The 20,834-nt window shown below is 35.9% G+C and overlaps 1 protein-coding gene across 1 annotated transcript in view; it reads left to right on the plus strand.

Annotated features, from left to right (window-relative positions):
* The window catches only part of LOC113918376 (scavenger receptor class F member 2-like), a 51,371-nt gene that overhangs the window by 25,519 nt on the left and 5,018 nt on the right, over window positions 1–20,834 (plus strand). Inside the window, exon 5 of the mRNA XM_027586792.2 lies at window positions 5,973–6,101. Coding sequence (XP_027442593.1) covers window positions 5,973–6,101 — 129 coding nt within the window. The remainder of the gene's footprint in view (window positions 1–5,972; window positions 6,102–20,834) is intronic.

Consider the following 20,834-nt stretch of genomic DNA (forward strand, 5'->3'; position numbering starts at 1 on the left):
AAATGGAAAAAATAGAAAGACAAATATATAAATGGAAAAGAAAGTATTCAAATATAATATTCAAGATTTTTTTCTTTGAAATGAAAGATCTGATGCTACAGATTGGGTACTTTCTATTCCTGGAAACTCTAGTTAAGATTGGTCATAAGCAAGGGGAAGCTCCACTGGGGATAAAAGAAAAAAATGTGAGATCTCATATGAAGAGAGGGGAAAAAAATCACTCTGGCCTCATGCCTCACAGCAATAATCACAACCATTGCTAGCATGTGGTTAATCAATGCCTATGAAGTTTTTGGGAAAAAATATGACTCAAGGGTTTTATACACAGTTAAACTGTTATTCAAGTATAGTAGGACTGAAAATAAATAACTATTTTTAATACTAAAATGTTACTGAGGATATAGTAGCCATAAAATATTTTTGAAGAAACTGTAGAAGATAAATTTGAGCAACCAAGTAATAAATGGAAAATCTCTGGTAAAAAGACTATTAGTGAGTATTAAATCTATTTTTATTAGGGCTAAGTTTAAAACAAAGGTGGGAATTATGGTCACATGATATGATAAGTATATAAATAATATTATAACAATTTTGATAGTTTAGCAAAATGGGCATAAACTGGATGGAAAGAAAAGATGGAGTTAATTATACTGACCTTATTTCTTCATTAGAAGTTGCGAATGGGAGGGACAGATCTGTATCAAAATGTATTGTTTAAATATGACAACTCAATAAGCATTTTTAAGTGTTATAAAGGTAAATGTTGGAATTTAAAATGCTGAAATTGAGAATTTAAGAATAAAAACGTAGCCCACTAAAAATCAGGTGGAGGAGAGGAATGAGAAAAAATAGGAGAAAGGAGAATCATATGAATTTCATTACCACTCATGCTGCTGAACCAGTAAGAAATTAATTATGCTATGTAATAATAATATATTCTTTGCCTAAAGAAAAGTCCCTGGATTATATAAAATTATAAGACTTAACTTAGAGAAAGCTAGAGTACACACATTTTTCCATATTCTTCCCTCTAAACCATAAAAATTCTAGTCACTATATCTAAAACAAACATAAGAATATCTGATGTGGAGAGAACAAGGCAGACTCACTAGGGACTTCAGAGACCTAGGGAACAGGAATGGTGAATTCCCTGGGTTTTCATTTTCGACTCATATATCCTGGGCTGGGTGGTGGAAAATCTGCAACCCAGAAGGCCAATGGATGCAGACTAAAAAAAAAAAAAAAAAATCCAAGATATGCCTGCTTCCTCTAAACGAAAGAAAAGGAAAGGGCAGCCAAACAAGACATAAAACTCTTAGACAATAACTCATAAATACTCCAGGCAAACACTAAAGAATAAAACCTCATCTTTGACTCCAACCCCACTAGTAAAGGCCAACTGAAGAGACTACCCTTCAGACTCCATGGAAATATTTGAGGTACCCCTGCCCTGCACCAAGATGGTATGAGAGAAAGGGCTGGGGCTTTCATCCCTGCCACATTAGAATGTATCCCCGGCCCTGGCAATATCAGTGGAAACTATGTGGAGACTGTGAACTTCCACCCCCATCAGACAGTATGGAGACACCACTGTTTCCTTCGAGGGTGGTGTCACAGGAGGTCCAATGGACAGTCAGGACTTTCACAACCACCAAACAGCAGTGAGGCCACCCTGTGCAGTGTCAGTGGAGGTAGAGTGGGGAGCCATAAGAGGCACTTCTACCCTCTGTCAGACAGGTGCCAACAGAGGCCCCATCGGAAGTCTGAACCCTCACACTGGCACAGCAGGAATAAGGCACATTTATTCCCCCCCTCACTTGGAGGCTATGTGGAGAACTCTATCTGATGAACCTCTCTCCTTGCAAGTACAGTATCATAGGAGACTTGCTAAAATGAGATCCAGAATCCTATATCATAATATTTAAAATATCTACATTTCATTAAAAAGTTATTTGTCATACCAACAACCAGGAAAATTTCAACTTCAACAAGAAAATAATCAATAGACACCAACACTCAGATGATACTGATTATAAAATTATCTGATTGGAATTTTAAATAAGCCATTATAAATAAAAATGCTTCAGTGAGCAACTATGGCCATACATGAAACAAATTTAAAAAAATAGAATAAGAAAAATAGAATAAGAATACAACAAAGAATAAGAAGCATAAAGAAGAGCCAAATAGAAACTTGAGAATTGGAAAATACAATAATCAAAAGAAACAAAAATACACAAAACATAACTCAGTGAATGGGCTTAATAGCAGAATGGAGAGGACAGAGGGTCAGATCAGTAAATTTGAAGATAAAACAGTAGAAAGTTACCCTAGAATCTAAACAATAGACAGGGAAAAGAAAAAAAATGACGAAAAAAGAGAGAGAGAAAAAGCCCTGTGGAACTATTGAAAAAGATTTTTTGTTATCCAAATCCCAGAGGGGAGGAGAAAAAAAATAGGGCTGAAAAATAAAGTAATAATGGTTGGAATTTCCTAAACATGACAAAAAATATAAACCTACAGATTCAGGAAGCTGTGTGAATGACAAACAGGATAAACTTAAAGAAATCTGCAAAAGACATATCAACATTAAACTTCTAAGGACTAAAGAAGAAAGTCTTGAAAGCAACAAGAGAGAAATAGCACCCATTTTAGCTTAGAAAAAAAGACTCCAAAATAAAATGAAAGTAAATAAATGGGTACAATCACACAAAACACATGTGAGAAAAATAAAACAGTGGTCATGATATCAGTATCAAACAATGTTAAATTTTACAGCAATAAGCAACTAATGGAAAGGACACTTATAATAATAGAGATTAAAATTGACAATGAAGATTGAAGTGTAATTAATATATATAAAACCAGTAACACAGTATTAAAATTCATAAAGCAAAAGCCATAAGTTATACAAGGAGAAATAGATAGCAAGAGCTTATCAATAGAAGACTAATTCATTAATGTTAACTCATATACATAAAACTACATATACATATGCAGGAAAAAATTTATAGAAGTTTGAACATAATTAGTAAGGTATGTCTAATTGTTGTAAACCAAACTCTGTTCCCTAAAAAAAATTATATTTTTTTCAAGTATCCATGAAATATTCACAAAAATTTAAAAAGAAAGTAAATCAATTCCAAAAAGTATGTTTTATGGCATTCTATGATCACAAAGCAGTAAAATAAGAACTAATAACAAAACTAACTCCCTACCAGGGAAAAACCCACCACACTATACTACTTGGGTGTTTCAAAATCTCCTTCTTAAATAATCAATGGCTCAAAAAGGGCAAACAAAACCAGTACTTCAGAAATTTGAAAACAGCAATAAGGACATTCACATCCCATCAGGTAAAGCCAATTCAGAAAATAGAGGAAAATTTCTATTCCAAAATATTTGTGTTAGTAAATAAAAAGTGATGAAAATAAGTGGGAAAAAAACAGTAAAATAAACTTAAAGTAAAAATGAGGAAGACTAAAGTAAAACAGAGAAAATTGTATTATTTAATAAGTTAAGTGACTAGCAATCTAGACAAAAGTAACTCTTGTAAAAGTAATTTGGTTCACCAAAATTACTTCCAAGTGTATAAAGTACTTAGAGATAATGAAAAAAAATCTGAGAGTACTAGAGTTACCATTAGAATTTTTAAAAGTTACTTTGGAAAGCCATATTATAAATCTTGACAAAAATTCAGAGCCCATAAAAGAAAAAAAAAATCCATGGTGTTTTGACTTAAAAGAAGTAAAAAAAATTCTCCAAGGAACAAAACACATAAAAAGTATCAAAAAAAATTTTTTAAATGGAAGAATAAAAGACCAACTTTTTAAAAATAAGCTAGGAGTTCTTATGTATTAGTAAGAAAAGAATCTGTGATATCCATAGATCTTATGAATAGATCATAAGCATCGTGCATAATGTAAGAAATTCAAATTAAAGTTGCATTTATATAACATCTTTAGATTTTTATAATATACTAGTTTGACAAAAGAAAATGGCACATTGGTAATCCTCACTAAATTTGCAAATCTCTTTGTAAGAAATTTGATACTATCTGTCACCAATTAGAACCCATATTATTTTATTAAAAAAATGTCTTCTGGTGACTTACCCCACAGATACAATGGTATATATGAATAAAGACTTCCATAAAGCTATTCATTACAGTCTTGCTCATGGTAGCAAAATATTTTAAACAACCTACTTGCCCATCAATAGTGGTGTGGTAAAAGAAACCTTATTTGATGCAATAAATCCTATGCAGCTGATAAAAAAGCAATGAGGCAGGTCTATTATATGTACCAATTTGGAAAAATCTTGGGAAATTTTACTTATAGAAGAAGGAAATTTCACAATATTATGTATCTATATTAACTTTTTGGGTAAAAAAAGATTAAAGGGTAAGAAAGATAGACATATATATGCTTTACTAGGTATGGACTTTTTCTGGATATGTTCAATCATTTATCCACTCAATTCAAAAATATTTATTTAATGCCAATGCCTGTTTTAAACATATGGAACATATAGATAAAATACATAATATCCCAGTTCTGAAACTTGCTTTCTAGTGGAGAAGAGAGTGAACAATGAACATAATCAATAAGTGAATTATATGTATATTAAAAGGGAATAAACTCAATGTTAAGAGAAAAAATAGAGCATGATGTGGGGCTCCAGAGAGGTTTATGGGTTGAAATTTTATTTTGTTTATTTTATTTTACTGTATTTTGTTGGGTTGAAAATTTAAATCTAGTGGTGATTCCACCATTAATTGTACAGCTATAACTTTCTTTCATTTGGTACTAAAGTTAAGTCAAATAAAGGCAGAAAAGAAAGTGTCATACAGATTGAATTCAAGTACGAACTCTGTTATGTATTAAACAAATGTCTTTGGGCAAATAAGAAAAAAAAAATCTCTAATGTCTGTCCCGCTAGCTGGAATAGAAGGAAAGGTTGATGAGAAGCAGAAGTTCTAGATTGGACTCTCAGTTTTTATCTTTCTTGGCTATTTAAGCCTGAGAAAGAATTAAGTCTCTAAGCTTCAACTTTCTCAAGTGTAAATAAGTATACTGTTACCCACATCAGAGAGATATTTGTGAGCATTAAATGAGATAATTCATGTGAAAAATATCATTATGTAAAAATACTATAAACTAGAAAGTATAAATGACAGGCCTTTGGCCAAATCTAGCCACAAATGTGTTTGAATTGGCTGATATAGTTTTGGCTTCCACAGTGCTGTAAAGCAATTTTAATTAGTTGCCAACTTTCAAAGATTAAATGATTTCAAATAAAGTATGGATTTTGAGTTTTCCTGAAAAAAAAAAATCGTATTAGCTGGCTATACTGGGTCCATATTCATGGCAAAACCAACTAAATGTGAGTATTGCTTACTGTCCTATTGGGGGCACTTCCCATTGTTGGGTCATTTTCTCCTGACGATGAAGGCTCCATCTTCCTTACGTCTGCTTAGCTTTTCTCACTTGCATCTTACCTCCTCTTCACAGCACTTTGTGTGTGGGTTGCCCAACACTGTACGCTAAAGTGCTTTGCAGATTTCAGCACAAAGTCCTTAAGGAGTAAGCTGCTTGTCTGTCTTCCATAGCAATTATGAGATTAAATATATAAAATGCTCCTATGTCAATCTGGGATTGACCTCTGTTTGTTCGCTAGGGCATCTCCAGTTCTCAAAGTATACCAAGCACGTAGTTATAAGCACAATAAAAGTGTGTAGTGTGATTGAAAGCATGGATGAATGATCGTCCTTACTACCTTAAGGTCACATTTGAGTAGTTGTTTTAATTTGAACATTTTCTTATGCTTTTGTTATTAGATATGATTACTCTATCTGAAACAGAGAAAAATGTTTGTTCAGGTGAAATTTTTATTCAGTTTGGTATATGTATGTATACATATACGTATGTATACATATGTGTATGTATATGTATATTTTATTTTTACTGTAGGATGTCCCCAAACACTGTATGGCACAAATTGTGAGTTAAAATGTTCCTGTAAAAATGGTGAACTTTGCAGTCCTGTGGACGGAAGCTGTACCTGTGGTCTCTGGGGGACAGGAAATTATTGTGAAAAAGGTAAGTTGTTTATCATCCTCTTTTAGCCAATAAAATTCTAGGACATACTGCCATTGTTTTATAAAATATAGTAGGGACCTGTGAAGAGGCTATTTTCCAGTAAGTTCATGAGACTTGTTTATAATTATGACTCCATTTCCAATAAAAATAGTGTCATGTTAATATTGTTGTTTTGTTACCTTGTTACCAGAATATCACATGAAAATTCTTAAAACCCCTAAGTAATTGAAATAGCATTAATTAATGTGGACGAGCTCGTATGAGACCTAAACCCCATTCCTCCTCCAGCTCTGTTTAAGCCTGAAGCCTTTGTGGATGGCAGGTTTGCTGGACCTTGAGTTTCTTGACACGCTACAAAACACCCTCAACTATCGAGGCCGGCAGGGTGGAAGATGAGGGGCCCTGGCTAGAGCTAGTTCACATGAAGAGTGGGTCCAGCTAGCGGTACCTGGTTGGCTAAGTTGGCTAAGCGTCTGCCTTTGGCTCCCGTCATGATCCCAGAGTCCTGGGATTGAGCCCCACGTCAGGCTCCCTGCTCAGTGGGAAGTCTGCTTCTCCCTCTCCCTCTGCTGCTCCCCATCCCTCTCCTTCTTCCTCTGCTTGTGGGCATTCTCTCTCTCTCTCAAATAAATAAATAAAATCTAAAAAAAAGAGTGGGCCCAGCTGCAAGGGGCAAAGAGGAAGACCCTGGGAACAGAGGTCTCCCACCTTCACTTCATTAAGAAGAAATTATTCATGTACCACCATGAATATTTTTTTACTTATAGGTGACATGCATGTGCTTTTCAACTAACATGTATATTATAAAACATATATAAAGGTCTAAATTGATAAAGAATGAATAAAGACAAATATTCATGGTTATTCTCATGTTTTCTTTCCGAATCACAATTGATTGTTCCGTGCAACACTGGAGAGTTTGCTCCCTATTTAGAGCACGCTATTGTAGGAGATGATGTTTTATTTTGGCAGAATAAAGAGAAAGGGTTCTGACAGTGAGGCTGCGTGTGGGTAGGAACACTGTGTGGGGACCTAACCGTGGAATACTCTGAGTGGAAAAAAATCCACAGTGAACTTTTACCTGAGTGGTTTCACCTATGGGGGTATTACTCTTTGGATCTGTGGCCCTAACCTACCATTACAATGGGTGTGATTACCCACCATCCTTTACCACTAATTTGACTGTCATGAAATTTAGCAGCATGGCATAGAAGATAGCACCTTGCAGGGAGAGTGGTTAGATCCATATGCTAACTCCTGAACTGATGATACAATGCTCTGTGCCTTTGGGAACATCACAGTCTCTCCAGGATATGGTTTTCCCATCTGGAAGTGAGGGTAAAAACACTTCGAAAAGACAACCCTTCTAAATCTAGCATCGAAGATTGTTTTTCGAGGATTATTTTTTAAACATGGATATTTTCCCTAATTTATGGAAAACAGGGTTTTTTTTTGTTTTGTTTTTTGTTTTTTTTTTTTTTTTTAAGTAGGCTCCATGCCCAGCATGGAGCACAACGCAGGGCTTAAACTCATAACCCTGAAATGGAGACCTGAGCTGAAATCAAGAGTCAGACACTTAACTGACTGTGCCACCAGGCGCCCCACATGGAAAACCGCTCTTACCAATTTTGTGATATTTGGAATTACTAAATCAGAATAACAGCAGTACTTTAAAAATAGACAGAACCATCATGTTCATATTAGTTTTTTTTTTTTTAATTCCAAGTTGGATAATTCTCTGGCATTTTGGAATATGAGATATTTTAACTTTTGATTCTATCATTTAAATTGTTAATATGGAACATTTCAAACATATGCAAGAGTTGCTGAGTCATTGGGTAAAATACAAAAATAATTTTGCAACATATTATAAAAGTCTCCATGTGGGGTTGTACCATTTTTCTTATTCACAAGAAATATATGGAATGCCTGTTTCTTCACAGCTTTATCAAAAGAATATGTTATCAAAATTTTGGTGAGAAATGTCATATCAATGGAGTTTTAATTTCATTTTTATTATTATGAAAATGTGTATCATCCTCCCTAATGGATCAGGATCTTTTACATTTTTTCCTATAAATTGTTTGTGCATAACCCTAACTCATTTTTCTACTCTAATATTAGAAATTCTGTTTATATATACATATACATATATATATGAGATATTAACTCTTTGTTGTGAATCATTCACCTTCATTTGGGAAAATTTGTCATTTGTCTTTTTACTATGCCTATAATATGTTTGCCACCTGATTGGTTATCTATCAATGTATAAGAAACCACCCCAAAGCTTAGAGACTTAAAACAATTTATTATTCTCTCATGATTCTGAGGATTAACTGGGTTCAGCTGAGTGAACTTCTCTCAGATAATAGCTAGGCTGGAACTCTCTGGACACTCAACTGGGTGGGAATAGAGATGATAACCTTCTCATTTACACATTTGCCACTTCGCTGTTCCTCCACATGTATTCTTTCCCCTTATCTTAGTCAACTTGGACTGCTAACAGAATATTATAAATGAGGTGACTTAAATTTTTTTTACAGTTCTGAAGTCTGGGAAATCTAACATTAAAGTGCCAGCCAACTTGGTTCCTGGAGAAAGTCCTCCTTTCTGACTTGCGTATGGCCTTCCTGTCACTTTTATCCTCTCATGGCAGACAGAGAAAAAGTGTGAAAGCTCTCTCATGTCTCATCTTATAAGGACATTAGTCTCATCATAAAATTCCACCCTCTTTTGTATGGCCTTTTTCTCCAACAGGATAATTGGGTTTCTTACGTGACTGCTGATTTCCCGAAGCAGAAGTCATCAGGTCTTCCTAAGGCTTGGAACTGATGTAACATCATTTCCACCATATCCTACTGGATAAAGCAAATAATAGGATCAACCCAGATTCCATGAGGGATGGGCAGCACAAGAGTGTGAATCCCAAGGGATGTGGTCTCTTAGGAGCATCTTTGGATTATAGATTCTGCATGATTTGAAGTTTTTTGTTGTTTGTAATAAAATGTATCTTTTTCCCTCTATTTTTTTTTAAATTTTGAATCCCATTTTCAAGTTTTATAGAAATTCACCCATGTTTTCTTTTAATACTTGTATGATGTCATTCTTGACATTTAACTTTCTGATCAATTTTAAGTATTTTTCTTGGGGTATGGTGTAAGGAATAGATCCATTTTCCCTTTATATGGCTTTTCAGGTATCATAATGCAGTTTTTACAAGTCTGTCTTCCCCACTGATTTGAGAGGCAGCCTTCATCAAATACTAAACATGTATATGCAATTAGGTATAGTTATGGATGTTCTGGTTTTTTGTTTTGTTTTTTTTTTAAAGATTTTATTTATATATTTGACAGAGAGAGACAGCAAGAGAGGAAACACAAGCAGGGGGAGTGGGAGAGGGAGAAGCAGACTTCCCGCCAAGCAGGGAGCCCGATGTGGGGCTCGATCCCAGGACCCTGGGATCATGACCTGAGCAAAAGGCAGATGCTTAACAACTGAGCCACCCAGGTACCCCAGATACTCTGTTTTATTGGTCTGTTCATTTATATGCAAATGAAATACTATTTTATTATGAGTCTTTATTATATATATTTGATACTGACAGGGTTAGCCACCCTTCATTGCTCTTCTTTTTCTGAGATTTCCTGGCACTGTTTTTTTTTTTTTTTTCCAGATTTTATTTATTTGACAGAGAGAGAGACAGCGAGAGCAGGAATACAAGCAGGGGGAGTGGGAGAGGGAGAAGCAGGCTTCCCGCCGAGCAGGGAGCCGGATACCGGGCTTGATTCCAGGACTCTAGGATCATGACCTGAGCTGAAGGCAGACACTTTCCCGACTGAGCCACCCAGGCATCCCATTATTCCACATTTTGTGTGTATTGGGACGCCTGGGTGGCTCAGTCAGTTAGGCATCTGCCTTCAGCTCAGGTCATGAACCCAAGGTCCTGGGATCGAGCCAGGAGTCAGGCTCCCTGCTCGGTAGAGAGCCTGATTCTCCTCTTCCTCTGCTTGTGTTCTCTCTCTTGCTGTATCTCTCTCTGTCAAATAAATAAATAAAAATCTTTTAAAAAGTTGTATGTATTTATGCTTTTGTCTTGATTTTGTTAGCTAATGTTTTGTCTGCTTTTATTTTTTGATCAATTCTGTTTGTTTCTGTCCTTAAACTCATTACAACAAATTCAGTTGTCTTAACTAGAACTAATGCTTCCATGGTTTCTTTTTCAGAATGTTCTCCTGGTTATTATGGCCCAGGCTGCCATTTTAATTGCTCATGTCAGAACAATGGAGTTTACAATAGGTTTTCTGGAAGTTGTGAGTGCCTCCAAGGTTACCACGGAAGGGACTGTTAGTGTGGTAAACAGAGATAATGAGTGGGCATTATGGTGTTGACAAGTTTTAAGCTTTAAAAAACTGCTTTAAATCATAAAAGTAATACATTCACATTACATAAAATTAGATAAACTGTTAGTGATTTAATGTATATTCTTACAATGGATTTCATATCTCTAATTTAAGTTCTGGATACTGACAAATACCATGATCAGTAATTGAATTTGTTCATTATTTTTGTAACTCTTGTCCAAAAAACAATTCTCTGGTTCCATGATCATCTGGAGTACACACAGGCAGAGGAGTCAGCTGCCAGACTTTTTAAGCAAAGTTATTCTCCTTCCTCTGGCTGCCTTCTAAGCAAAATATAGACAAGGAAGCTACTTCTTTCATGTTAATCTAGGCTTAAATCTGAAATGTCTGCTTTCAAGTTCTCCTTAAACATATTTATATCACTTATTCATTTGGACTCAATATTTTCATCTAAATTAGGAAAAGGGGGAATTATACAATAATTTGCTTTAGGCATCAGGGATCCCTGATGGACAATAAAGTTAATAAATTAAGATGTGAGAGTTTAGGCTCTAGAGTTAGTTATATATGGCTTAAATCTGTCATATAAAAGATGTATAAACTACTAACTCTGTAAGTTTCAGTTTCAACAAATGTAGAATGGGGATAAGAATAACACCTCTCCTAAAAGATTATCATCAGTACTAAATAAGAAGATACATGTAAGTATTCAGCACTGAGGCATGTGCAAAAGCTTGAAAAATATTAATTATTTGGAAGTAAAGAATTCTTTTAAGGTTCTGAAATAATATTAATGTTTAAAAATGTTCCCATGTCTACCAACTTGTTTTTAGGCTCTGGCAAACATATTTCACAGGAACAAATCTTATTAAGTTATTAGAGGTTTAAAATTCTTTTTGTTTTAGATTTTATTTATTTATTTGAGAGAGAGACAGATAATGAGAGAGAGAGAGCATGAGCAGGGGAGAGAGGGAGAAGCAGGCTCCCCACTGAGCAGGGAGCCCGACATGGTGCTCGATCACAGGACCCTGGGATCATGACCTGAGCTGAAGGCAGACGCTTAACTGACTGAGCCACCCAGGCGCCCCTGAGGTTTAGAATTCTTACCAACTACTCTGAGGTTTCTTGGGTCAGAAAGTATGGAGCCAAACTTCTTGTGGTTTTTGTTTATTTGTTTGTTTTGTTTTCTCAGTTGAAGTAAGAGTACAAGAGAGGAAAAATGTGATCACAACCAACACCAAAGAAATACAAACAATTTTAGGAACAAATGAGGAACTCTATGCCAGCAAATTAGATAACCTGGAAGAAATGGATGCACTCCTAGAGATGTATCAATTACCAAACCTGAACCAGGAAGAAATAGAAAACCTGAACAGACCTATAACCACCAAGGAAATTGAGGCAGTCATCAAAAATCTCCCAACAAACAAAAGCCTAAGGTCAGATGGCTTCCCAGGGGAATTCTATCAAACATTTAAAGAAGAATTAATAGCTATTCTTCTGAAATTGTTCCAAAAAATAGAAATGGAAGGAAAACTTCCAAACTCATTTTATGAGGCCACCATTACCTTGATCCCCAAACAAGACAAAGACCCCATCAAAAAGGAGAATTACAGACCAATATCCTTGATGAACATGGATGCAAAAATTCTCACCAAAATACTAGCCAATAGGATACAACAGTACATTGAAAGGATTATTCACCACGACCAAGTGGGATTTATCCCTGAGCTGTAAGGTTGGTTCAACATCTGCAAATCAATCAACGTGATACAATACATTAACAGAAGAAAGAACAAGAATCATATGATCCTCTCAATAGATGCAGAAAAAGCATTTGACAAAGTACAGCATCCTTTCTTGATCAAAACTCTTCAGAGTATAGGGATAGAGGGTACATACCTCAATATCATAAAAGCCATCTATGAAAAACCTACAGCGAATATCATTCTCAATGGGGAAGAACTGAGAGCTTTCCCCCTAAGGTCAGGAACATGGCAAGGATGTCCACTATCACCACTGCTATTCAACATAGTATTAGAAGTCCTAGCCACAGCAATCAGACAACAAAAAGAAATCAAAGGCATCCAAAATGGCAAAGAGGAAGTCAAACTCTCACTCTTTGCAGATGATATGATACTGTATGTGGAAAACCCAAAACATCCACCCCAAAACTGCTAGAACTCATACAGGAATTCAGTAAAGTGGCAGGATATAAAATCAATGCACAGAAATCAGTGGCATTCCTATACACCAACAACAAGACAGAAGAAAGAGAAATTAAGGAGTCGATCCCATTTACACTTGCACTCAAAACCATAAGATACCTAGGAATAAATCTAACCAAAGAGGCAAAAGATCTGTACTCAGAAAACTATAAAATACTCATGAAAGAAATTGAGGAAGACACAAAGAAATGGAAAAACCTTCCATGATCATAGATTGGAAGAACAAATATTGTGAAGATGTCAATGCTTCCTAGAGCAATCTACACCTTCAAAGCAATCCTCATCAAAACATAATCCACTTTCTTCAAAGAAATGGAACAAATAATCCTAAAATTTGTATGGAACCAGAAGAGACCCTGAATAGCCAGAGGAATGTTGAAAAAGAAAAACAAAGCTGGCGGCATCACAATTCTGGACTTCCAGCTCTATTACAAAGCTGTCATCATCAAGACAGTATGGTACTGGCACAAAAACAGACACATAGATCAAAGGAACAGAAAAGAGAGCCCAGAAATGGACCCTCAACTCTATGGTCAATTAATCTTCGACAAAGCAGGGAAGAATGTCCAATGGAAAAAGACAGTCTCTTCAATAAATTGTGTTGGGAAAATTGGACTGCCACATGCAGAAGAATGAAACTGGACCATTTCCTTATACCACACACAAAAATAGACTCCAAATGGTTGAAAGACCTAAATGTGAGACAGGAGTCCCTCAAAATCCTAAAGAACACAGGCAACAACCTCTTCAACCTCAGCCGCAGCAACTTCTTCCTAGAAACATCGCCAAAGGCAAGGGAAGCAAGGGCAAAAATGAACTATTGGGAGTTCATCAAGATAAAAAGCTTTTGCACAGCAAAAGAAACAGTCCACAAAACCAAAAGACAACCGACAGAATGGGAGAAGATATTTGCAAATGACATATCAGATAAAGGGCTAGTATCCAAAATCCATAAAGAACTTATCAAACTCAACACCCAAAGAACAATCCAATCAAGAAATAGGCAGAAGACATGAACAGACATTTTTCCAAAGAAGACATCCAGATGGCCAACAGACACATGATAAAGTGCTCAACATCGCTCAGCATCAGGGAAATCCAAATCAAAACCTCAATGAGATGCCACCTCACACCAGTCAGAATGGCTAAAATTAACAAGTCAGGAAATGACAGATATTGGTGGGGATGCGGAGAAAGGGGAACCCTCCTACCCTGTTGGTGGGAATGCAAGCTGGTGCAACCACTCTGGAAAACAGTATGGAGGTTCCTCAAACAGTTGAAAATAGAGCTGCGATACGATCCAGCAATTGTGCTACTGGTTATTTACCCCAAAGATATGAATGTAGGGATATGAAGGGGTACATGCACCCCGATGTTTATAGCAGCAATGTCCACAATAGCCAAACTGTGGAAAGAGCCAAGATGTCCATCGACAGATGAATGGATAAAGAAGAAGTGGTATATATACACAATGGAATATTATGCAGCCATCAAAAGGAATGAGATCTTGCCATTTGCAACAACGTGGATGGAACTGGAGGGTGTTATGCTGAGTGAAATAAATCAATCAGAGAAAGACATGTATCATATGACCTCACCAATATGAGGAATTCTTAATTTCAGGAAACAAACTGAGGGTTGCTGGAGTGGGGGTGGGGTGGGAGGGATGGGTGGCTGGGTGATAGACATTGGGGAGGGTATATGCTATGGTGAGCGCTGTGAATTGTGCAAGACTGTCGAATCACAGACCTGTACCTCTGAAACAAATAATGCAATATATGTTAAGAAAAGGAAAAAAAGAAGATAGCAGGAGGGGAAGAATGAAGGGTGGGAAATCGGAGGGGGAGACGAACCATGAGAGACAATGGACCCCCAGAAACAAACTGAGGGTTCTAGAGGGGAGGGGGTGGGGGGATGGGTTGGCCTAGTGTTGGGTATTGAAGAGGGCACATTCTGCATGGAGCACTGGGTGTTATACACAAACAATGAATCATGGAACACTACATCAAAAACTAATGATGTAATGTATGGTGATTAACATAACAATAAAAAATTTAAAGAAAAAAAAAGAGAGGAAAAATGTATGTATTCAAGGCCCAAAAATTTCATCTTACATGCAGTGGGTTATCAAGGAAGATTTTCAGCTGACAAGAGACATCACTCTAGTGAAACAAATCTGTAAAGTGGGTACATTTATTGATTATTGGGAAAAACAGTCATCAGTAGTTCTATGTGGGAAGTTATAATGATAGTTTAGGATTTTGAAAATGTAGACTGGGATAAAAATGGAAATAAATGAGCAGAAGATTATTTTGGAAGAACAACTAACTCTATTAGGCAATTAATTTGGACATGGAGATGAGGAAAATGAAGGAATCAAAGTTGGTTCTAAAGTTCTAAGCCAGGGAGCCTAGAAGCATAATAGTATTTAGAGAAATAGAGAAGTTGAGCAAAGCAACATTTATGAACTCAGTTTTATATATAATTAAAATAAAAGAGATAAAGAATAGTTAATTTTGGAAGGAAAACTTCCTTAATCCCAAAACCAGACAAAGACCCCACTAACAAGAATTACAGACAAATATCCCTGATGAACATGGATGCAAAACTTCTCAACAAGATGCTAGTTAATCAGATCCAACAGTACATTAAAAAGATTATTCACCATGACCAAATAGGATATATTCCTGGGTTGCAAGGATGGTTCAATATCCACAAATCAATCAATGTGATAATCTACATAAATAAAAGAAAGGATAAGAACCATATGATCCCATCAACAGATGCAGAAAAAAAAGCATTTGACAAAATACAGCATCCTTTCTTGTTAAAAATCCTTAAACTATACGGATAGAAGGAATATACCTCAACATCATAAAGGCCATGTACAAAAAACACACAGCTAATATCATCCTCAATGAGGAAAAACTAAGAGCTTTACCTCTACGGTCGGGAACAAGACAGGGATGTTCACTCTCACCACTGTTTTTCAACATAGTACTCGAAGTCCTAGCCCCAGCTATCAGACAACAAAAATAAATAAAATGTATCCAGATGAGCAAGGAAGAAGTCAAACTTTCACTCTTCACAGACATGATACTCTCTGTAGAAAACCCAAACGACTTCACCAAAATATTGCTAGAACTGATAACAGGGCTTCAGCAAAGTTGTAGGATATAAAATCAATGCACAGAAGGCTGTTGCATTTCTATACACTAATAATGAAGCAGCAGAAAAAGAGCTCAAGGAATTGATCCCATTTACAATTGTACCAAAACCCATAAGAGACCTAGGAATAAACCTAACCAAAGAGGTAAAAGATCTGTACTCTGAAAGCTATAGAACACTTATGAAAGAAACTGAGGAAGACACAAAGAAATCGAAAAAGATTCCACGCTCATGGATTGGAAGAGCAAATATTGTTAAAATGTCTATGCTACCCAAAGCAGTCTACACATTCAATGCAACCCCTATCAAAATAACACAGTGGTTTTCAAAGAGTTGGAACGAACAATTTTGAAATTTGTTTGGAACCAAAAAAGACCCTGAATAGCCAAAGTAATGTTAAAGCAAAACAAAACAAAATAAAGCTGGAGGCATAATTCCAGACTTCAAGCTGTATTTCAAAGTTGTAATCATCAAGATAGTATAGTACTGGCACAAAAACAGACACATAGATTAGTGGATCAGAATAGAGAACCCAGAAATTGACCCTCAACTCTATGGTCAACCAATCAACAAAGGAGGAAAGAATATCCAATGGAATAAAGACAGTCTCTTCAACAAATGGTGTTGGAAAAACTGGATAGCAACATGCAAAAAATGAAGCTGGACCACTTTCTTACACTATACACAAAAATAAATTCAAAATGGATGAAAGACCTAAATGTGACACAGGAATCCATCAAAATTCTAGAGAACACAGGCAGCAACCTCTTTGACCTAGGATGTAGTAAATTTTTACTAGATATGTCACCTGAGGCAAAGGAAACAAAAGCAAAAATGAACTATTGGGACTTCATCAAGATAAAAAGCTTCTGCACAGCAAAGGAACCAATCAACAAAAGCAAAAGGCAGTCTATGGAAGATATTTGTAAATGACATATCAGATAAAGGGCTAGCATCCAAAATCTGTAAAGAACTAATCAAATCAACACCCAAGAAACAAAAAAAATCCAGTCAAGAAATAGGCCGAAGATATGAACAGATATTTCTCCAAAGAAGACATACAAATGGCTAACAGACACATGAAAAAATGCTCAACATCAGTCACCATCAGGGAAATACAAATCAAAACCACAAGGCGATTCCACCTCACACTGGTCAGAAGGGCTAAAATTAACAATTCAGGAAACTACAGATGTTGGGTGATGGACATTAAGGAGGGCACTTGATGTAATGAGCACTGGGTGTTATATGCAACCGATGAATCACTAAATTCTACCCCTGAAACTAATAATATGCCTTAGATTAACTAACTTGAATTTAAATAAAATATAAAAAATAAAGGATAGTTGATTTTTCTGTTTTCAGTGATGATTATATAAGAACAAACAGAAGAAACCTTACACTGCATCTTCCTTTGTTATTTATTTTTTAAAGATTTATAATGATATTAGAAAAAAGAAGAGTATATATTATATAAAATTTCCTTATCTCCTTTTGGTTTTACCTTCTTTTTCTTCTCCCTGATTATAAGTTTTTTTCTAATGTTTCAAGTAACTCAATGCATGCTGGACAAATGTCATACACATGGAGCCTAGGCAACACCAACTCTAGAAGTGGGGGAACAAAGAGAGAGAAAGAAAGAGAGAGAGAACTAGAGAAAGGGAAGGAATGAGGGAGGGAGAGAGAATATGGATAACTGAAGGGTGAGGAAATTTCATCCCCTTCCCATTGGTGAGTGGTAAGTGGAGCCAAGAAAGCTCAAGATAGGAAATGGCAATCTTTTGTCTACCATCAAGCCTAGCTCTCACACACCTCTCACAGCAAATCCTCTCTCAGAGCATCTCTCTGGGCAGATGACAATTTTAGCCTTTAAAGAAATGCATTTGCTTGGATTACATGGTCTCTAAATGTAAACCAAGTACTTCTTCTGCTATTCTACCACAAAAATATTGATCATCTCCAACCGTGGAAGAGAAACTGGTTATATTGAACTTCCTAAAAAAAAATTCTATATTGTACTTTAGGGGCCATCTAAGGAAATTTTCCAAGTATTAAATTTCACTGACTTTAAAACTTAACTTCCTCATAATATGCTAACCTACTATATATTATATATACATCATATTCTCTGTTTTTTATTCCCTTTCTCCTTCTTCTCTTCCTCCCCTGCTTTTCTCATACCCACCTTTGTTATACATTCCCAGGACTTCAACCATCAAGAGCTGTATGAATCACTTTCTGCAGAGACTCTTATTTACTTAAAGAATTTAATCGAAAAACCATTCTCACTAAATTTAGCCTGAATCTAATGTTTGAAAACATTGTTTTAGGTGTTTAGGGTATTGGAGGGTTTTGGTGAAGTCTTTGTAAGACTATAGCACATAATTGCAAATAAATTTTATCTACTTGAAGCTATTTTACATTTTCTTATGGATTTTTCTAGACTATTTGTACAGAATGGCATTTCATATATTCATTTATCTATATGACTAAACCAGTGCCAATATTAATGTCCAAATAATTTTTTCTTATTTTCCAATTCTTTGCTCTCATCTCTTTCTTTGGTCCTGGGGGAGAAAAATGACCTAAAGCAGGTCCTTTAATTTTCCCTTTAACTTATTCTTAAAACCAAAAAGTCTTTTGACATTTCCATTTTCTAGCATGGCTTCCCAGATTTTATGGCTTGAATTGTGCTCACATCTGTGACAGCGAAAATGGAGCCAGTTGTGACACAGCGAGTGGACAGTGCACTTGCCCAGCAGGTTTCCATGGCAGCCAGTGTGAAAAAGTTATAGCCAGGGCATTGTTAGGCATGTGGGAATTCTGCATGACTATGTGATCTTTCATTCTGAGGGCAAAAATGTAAACTCAAATTGATAACATGGAATAATCACCTAAACTTCCGACTTGGACATTAAGGAGACAGGAACTCATTCTGTGCCAATATTGTGGTTGTTTCTGATTTTGTTGCTGATTGGTCAAAATGTTTTGCCTCCCATAAATGAAATTGTTTAATATCTCAAAACATCACTAAGCTCTTAGTCTTCAATGGGCAAAGAAGCTCCCTCTGAATGAAAAATATATTATTAAATGTTTTTAAAAGACTGCATTCGGTTCAATGGTATTGAAGTAAGTATAAGAGCTTTATGAAAAAATATTTAAAAATGTGAATTAGGCATTTATCACAAGAAAGTAGTGGCAGCCATAAATGTGGATGAAGAGATAGAGGTGAGAATTTGGGCTACTCAGTTTGATATAAGATATTATAAAGTCCTAAAAGACTGATCAGCCTAATTCAAACAGTGCCAAACTACATGGTCCTCAGTAAACAACTCTAAGTCAAATTTTCCACTATATTATGTACACTCTTGTGCATATGATTACAACAACCATGATATAATGATAATAATTTGACTTTATGTGAACCAAAGTTATTGCCTTTAAAAAAGATTTATATATTAGTCCCATACTATATCCTCATATGTCACTAGAATTTTACATATAATATTTCTTGTCCATCTTTTATTGATTTTTTAGTGATTCAATAATATGGACTTATGTGCCTCTTTCTGCATTAAATTCTGGGAATCTAGCAGAAAACATGGAGCTTACAGTCTTCTGAGGAGGCACACAATAAAAAACATTTTAAGGAAAAATATTAAAATACACTTAGCTAGTAGACTCAGTCTCCTTCCTTAAATTCCTATCTTCAAAAAGCTTACACACATTCTAACAGATACAAACCATTGCCGAAATAAATCCATTTTAAGACCTGATGTGAAATCATGTATACAAGGCAGCCACTTTCTGAGAATTCCAAAACTTCCCTCTCTTCTTTTGACCAACAAATATCATTTTACCACCTCACTTTGCTACCTGGGACTTCATCTTGAGGAAACTGTTATCTTTAATCTCATTCTAGGTGCATCAGTGAAAGCTCAAAGGGTTAAATTTTCAGCATTTCTCTTTCCTTGGTAAAGTGTCCACCTGGAATGTTTGGAGACAATTGCCATCAACTTTGTGACTGTGAACAAGAAAGCTCCTGCCACCCAGTAGCTGGAAAATGCTTCTGTCCACCTGGGAAAATCGGAGCCAGGTGTGATGCTGCTGTGAACCAAAGCACCTCATAATGTTCCTCTGATTCATGGGTTACATGGAGATATATAGACATTTTAGTACTAAAAACATGACTCAGTTAGAGAACATCACCCCACCACTGCTTGTCACCTTGCTTTATTATGATTAATCAGGGTATGTAGCTTTTACATCACAGGCACCCCAAACCAGCACCATGACTAAGAGGGGACACATTGTAATTACATCTGAGTGATGCAGTTAAACACCCTGATCAGGAAAGGTATTCAGAGAAATAACTAAAATTAAGACAATTAAGGTACAATCCAGATAGTATTCTTGAGAACCAATTTCCCACCTATTCATTGTAAATTGAGATTTATCTTTTTTTTATTATGTTATGTGAATCACCATACATTACCTCATTAGTTTTTGATGTAGTGTTCCATGGTTCATTGTTTGCATATAACACCCAGTGCTCCATGCAGAACGTGCCCTCTTTAATACCCATCATCAGGCCAACCCATCCCCCACCCCCCTCCCCTACAGAACCCTCAGTTTAAAATAAAAACAAGAAGAAGATAGCAGGAAGGGAAAAGTGAAGGGGGGGGAATCAGAGGGGGAGATGAACCATGAGAGACTATGGACTCTGAGAAACAAACTGAGATTTATCTTTTATTGTCCTTCCTATTCACAAGAAGAATGACCTAGAATGTAAATTCTAAATCCCCAGGGACTGTCTTAAAAAGAGGAGAAAGTAGATTGAATCGACTCATCTCTTGCTATTTGACTTAATGGATGCTTACTAGATGAAAAGGTTTTATACATTTCACAATAGCCCTGAATGTCTGTCCCTGCCACAGATTATGACCCAAAGTAGAGCATTTAATCTCAGAATT

Source organism: Zalophus californianus, chromosome 1 (genome assembly GCF_009762305.2).
Source record: "Zalophus californianus isolate mZalCal1 chromosome 1, mZalCal1.pri.v2, whole genome shotgun sequence".
NCBI lineage: Eukaryota > Metazoa > Chordata > Mammalia > Carnivora > Otariidae > Zalophus > Zalophus californianus.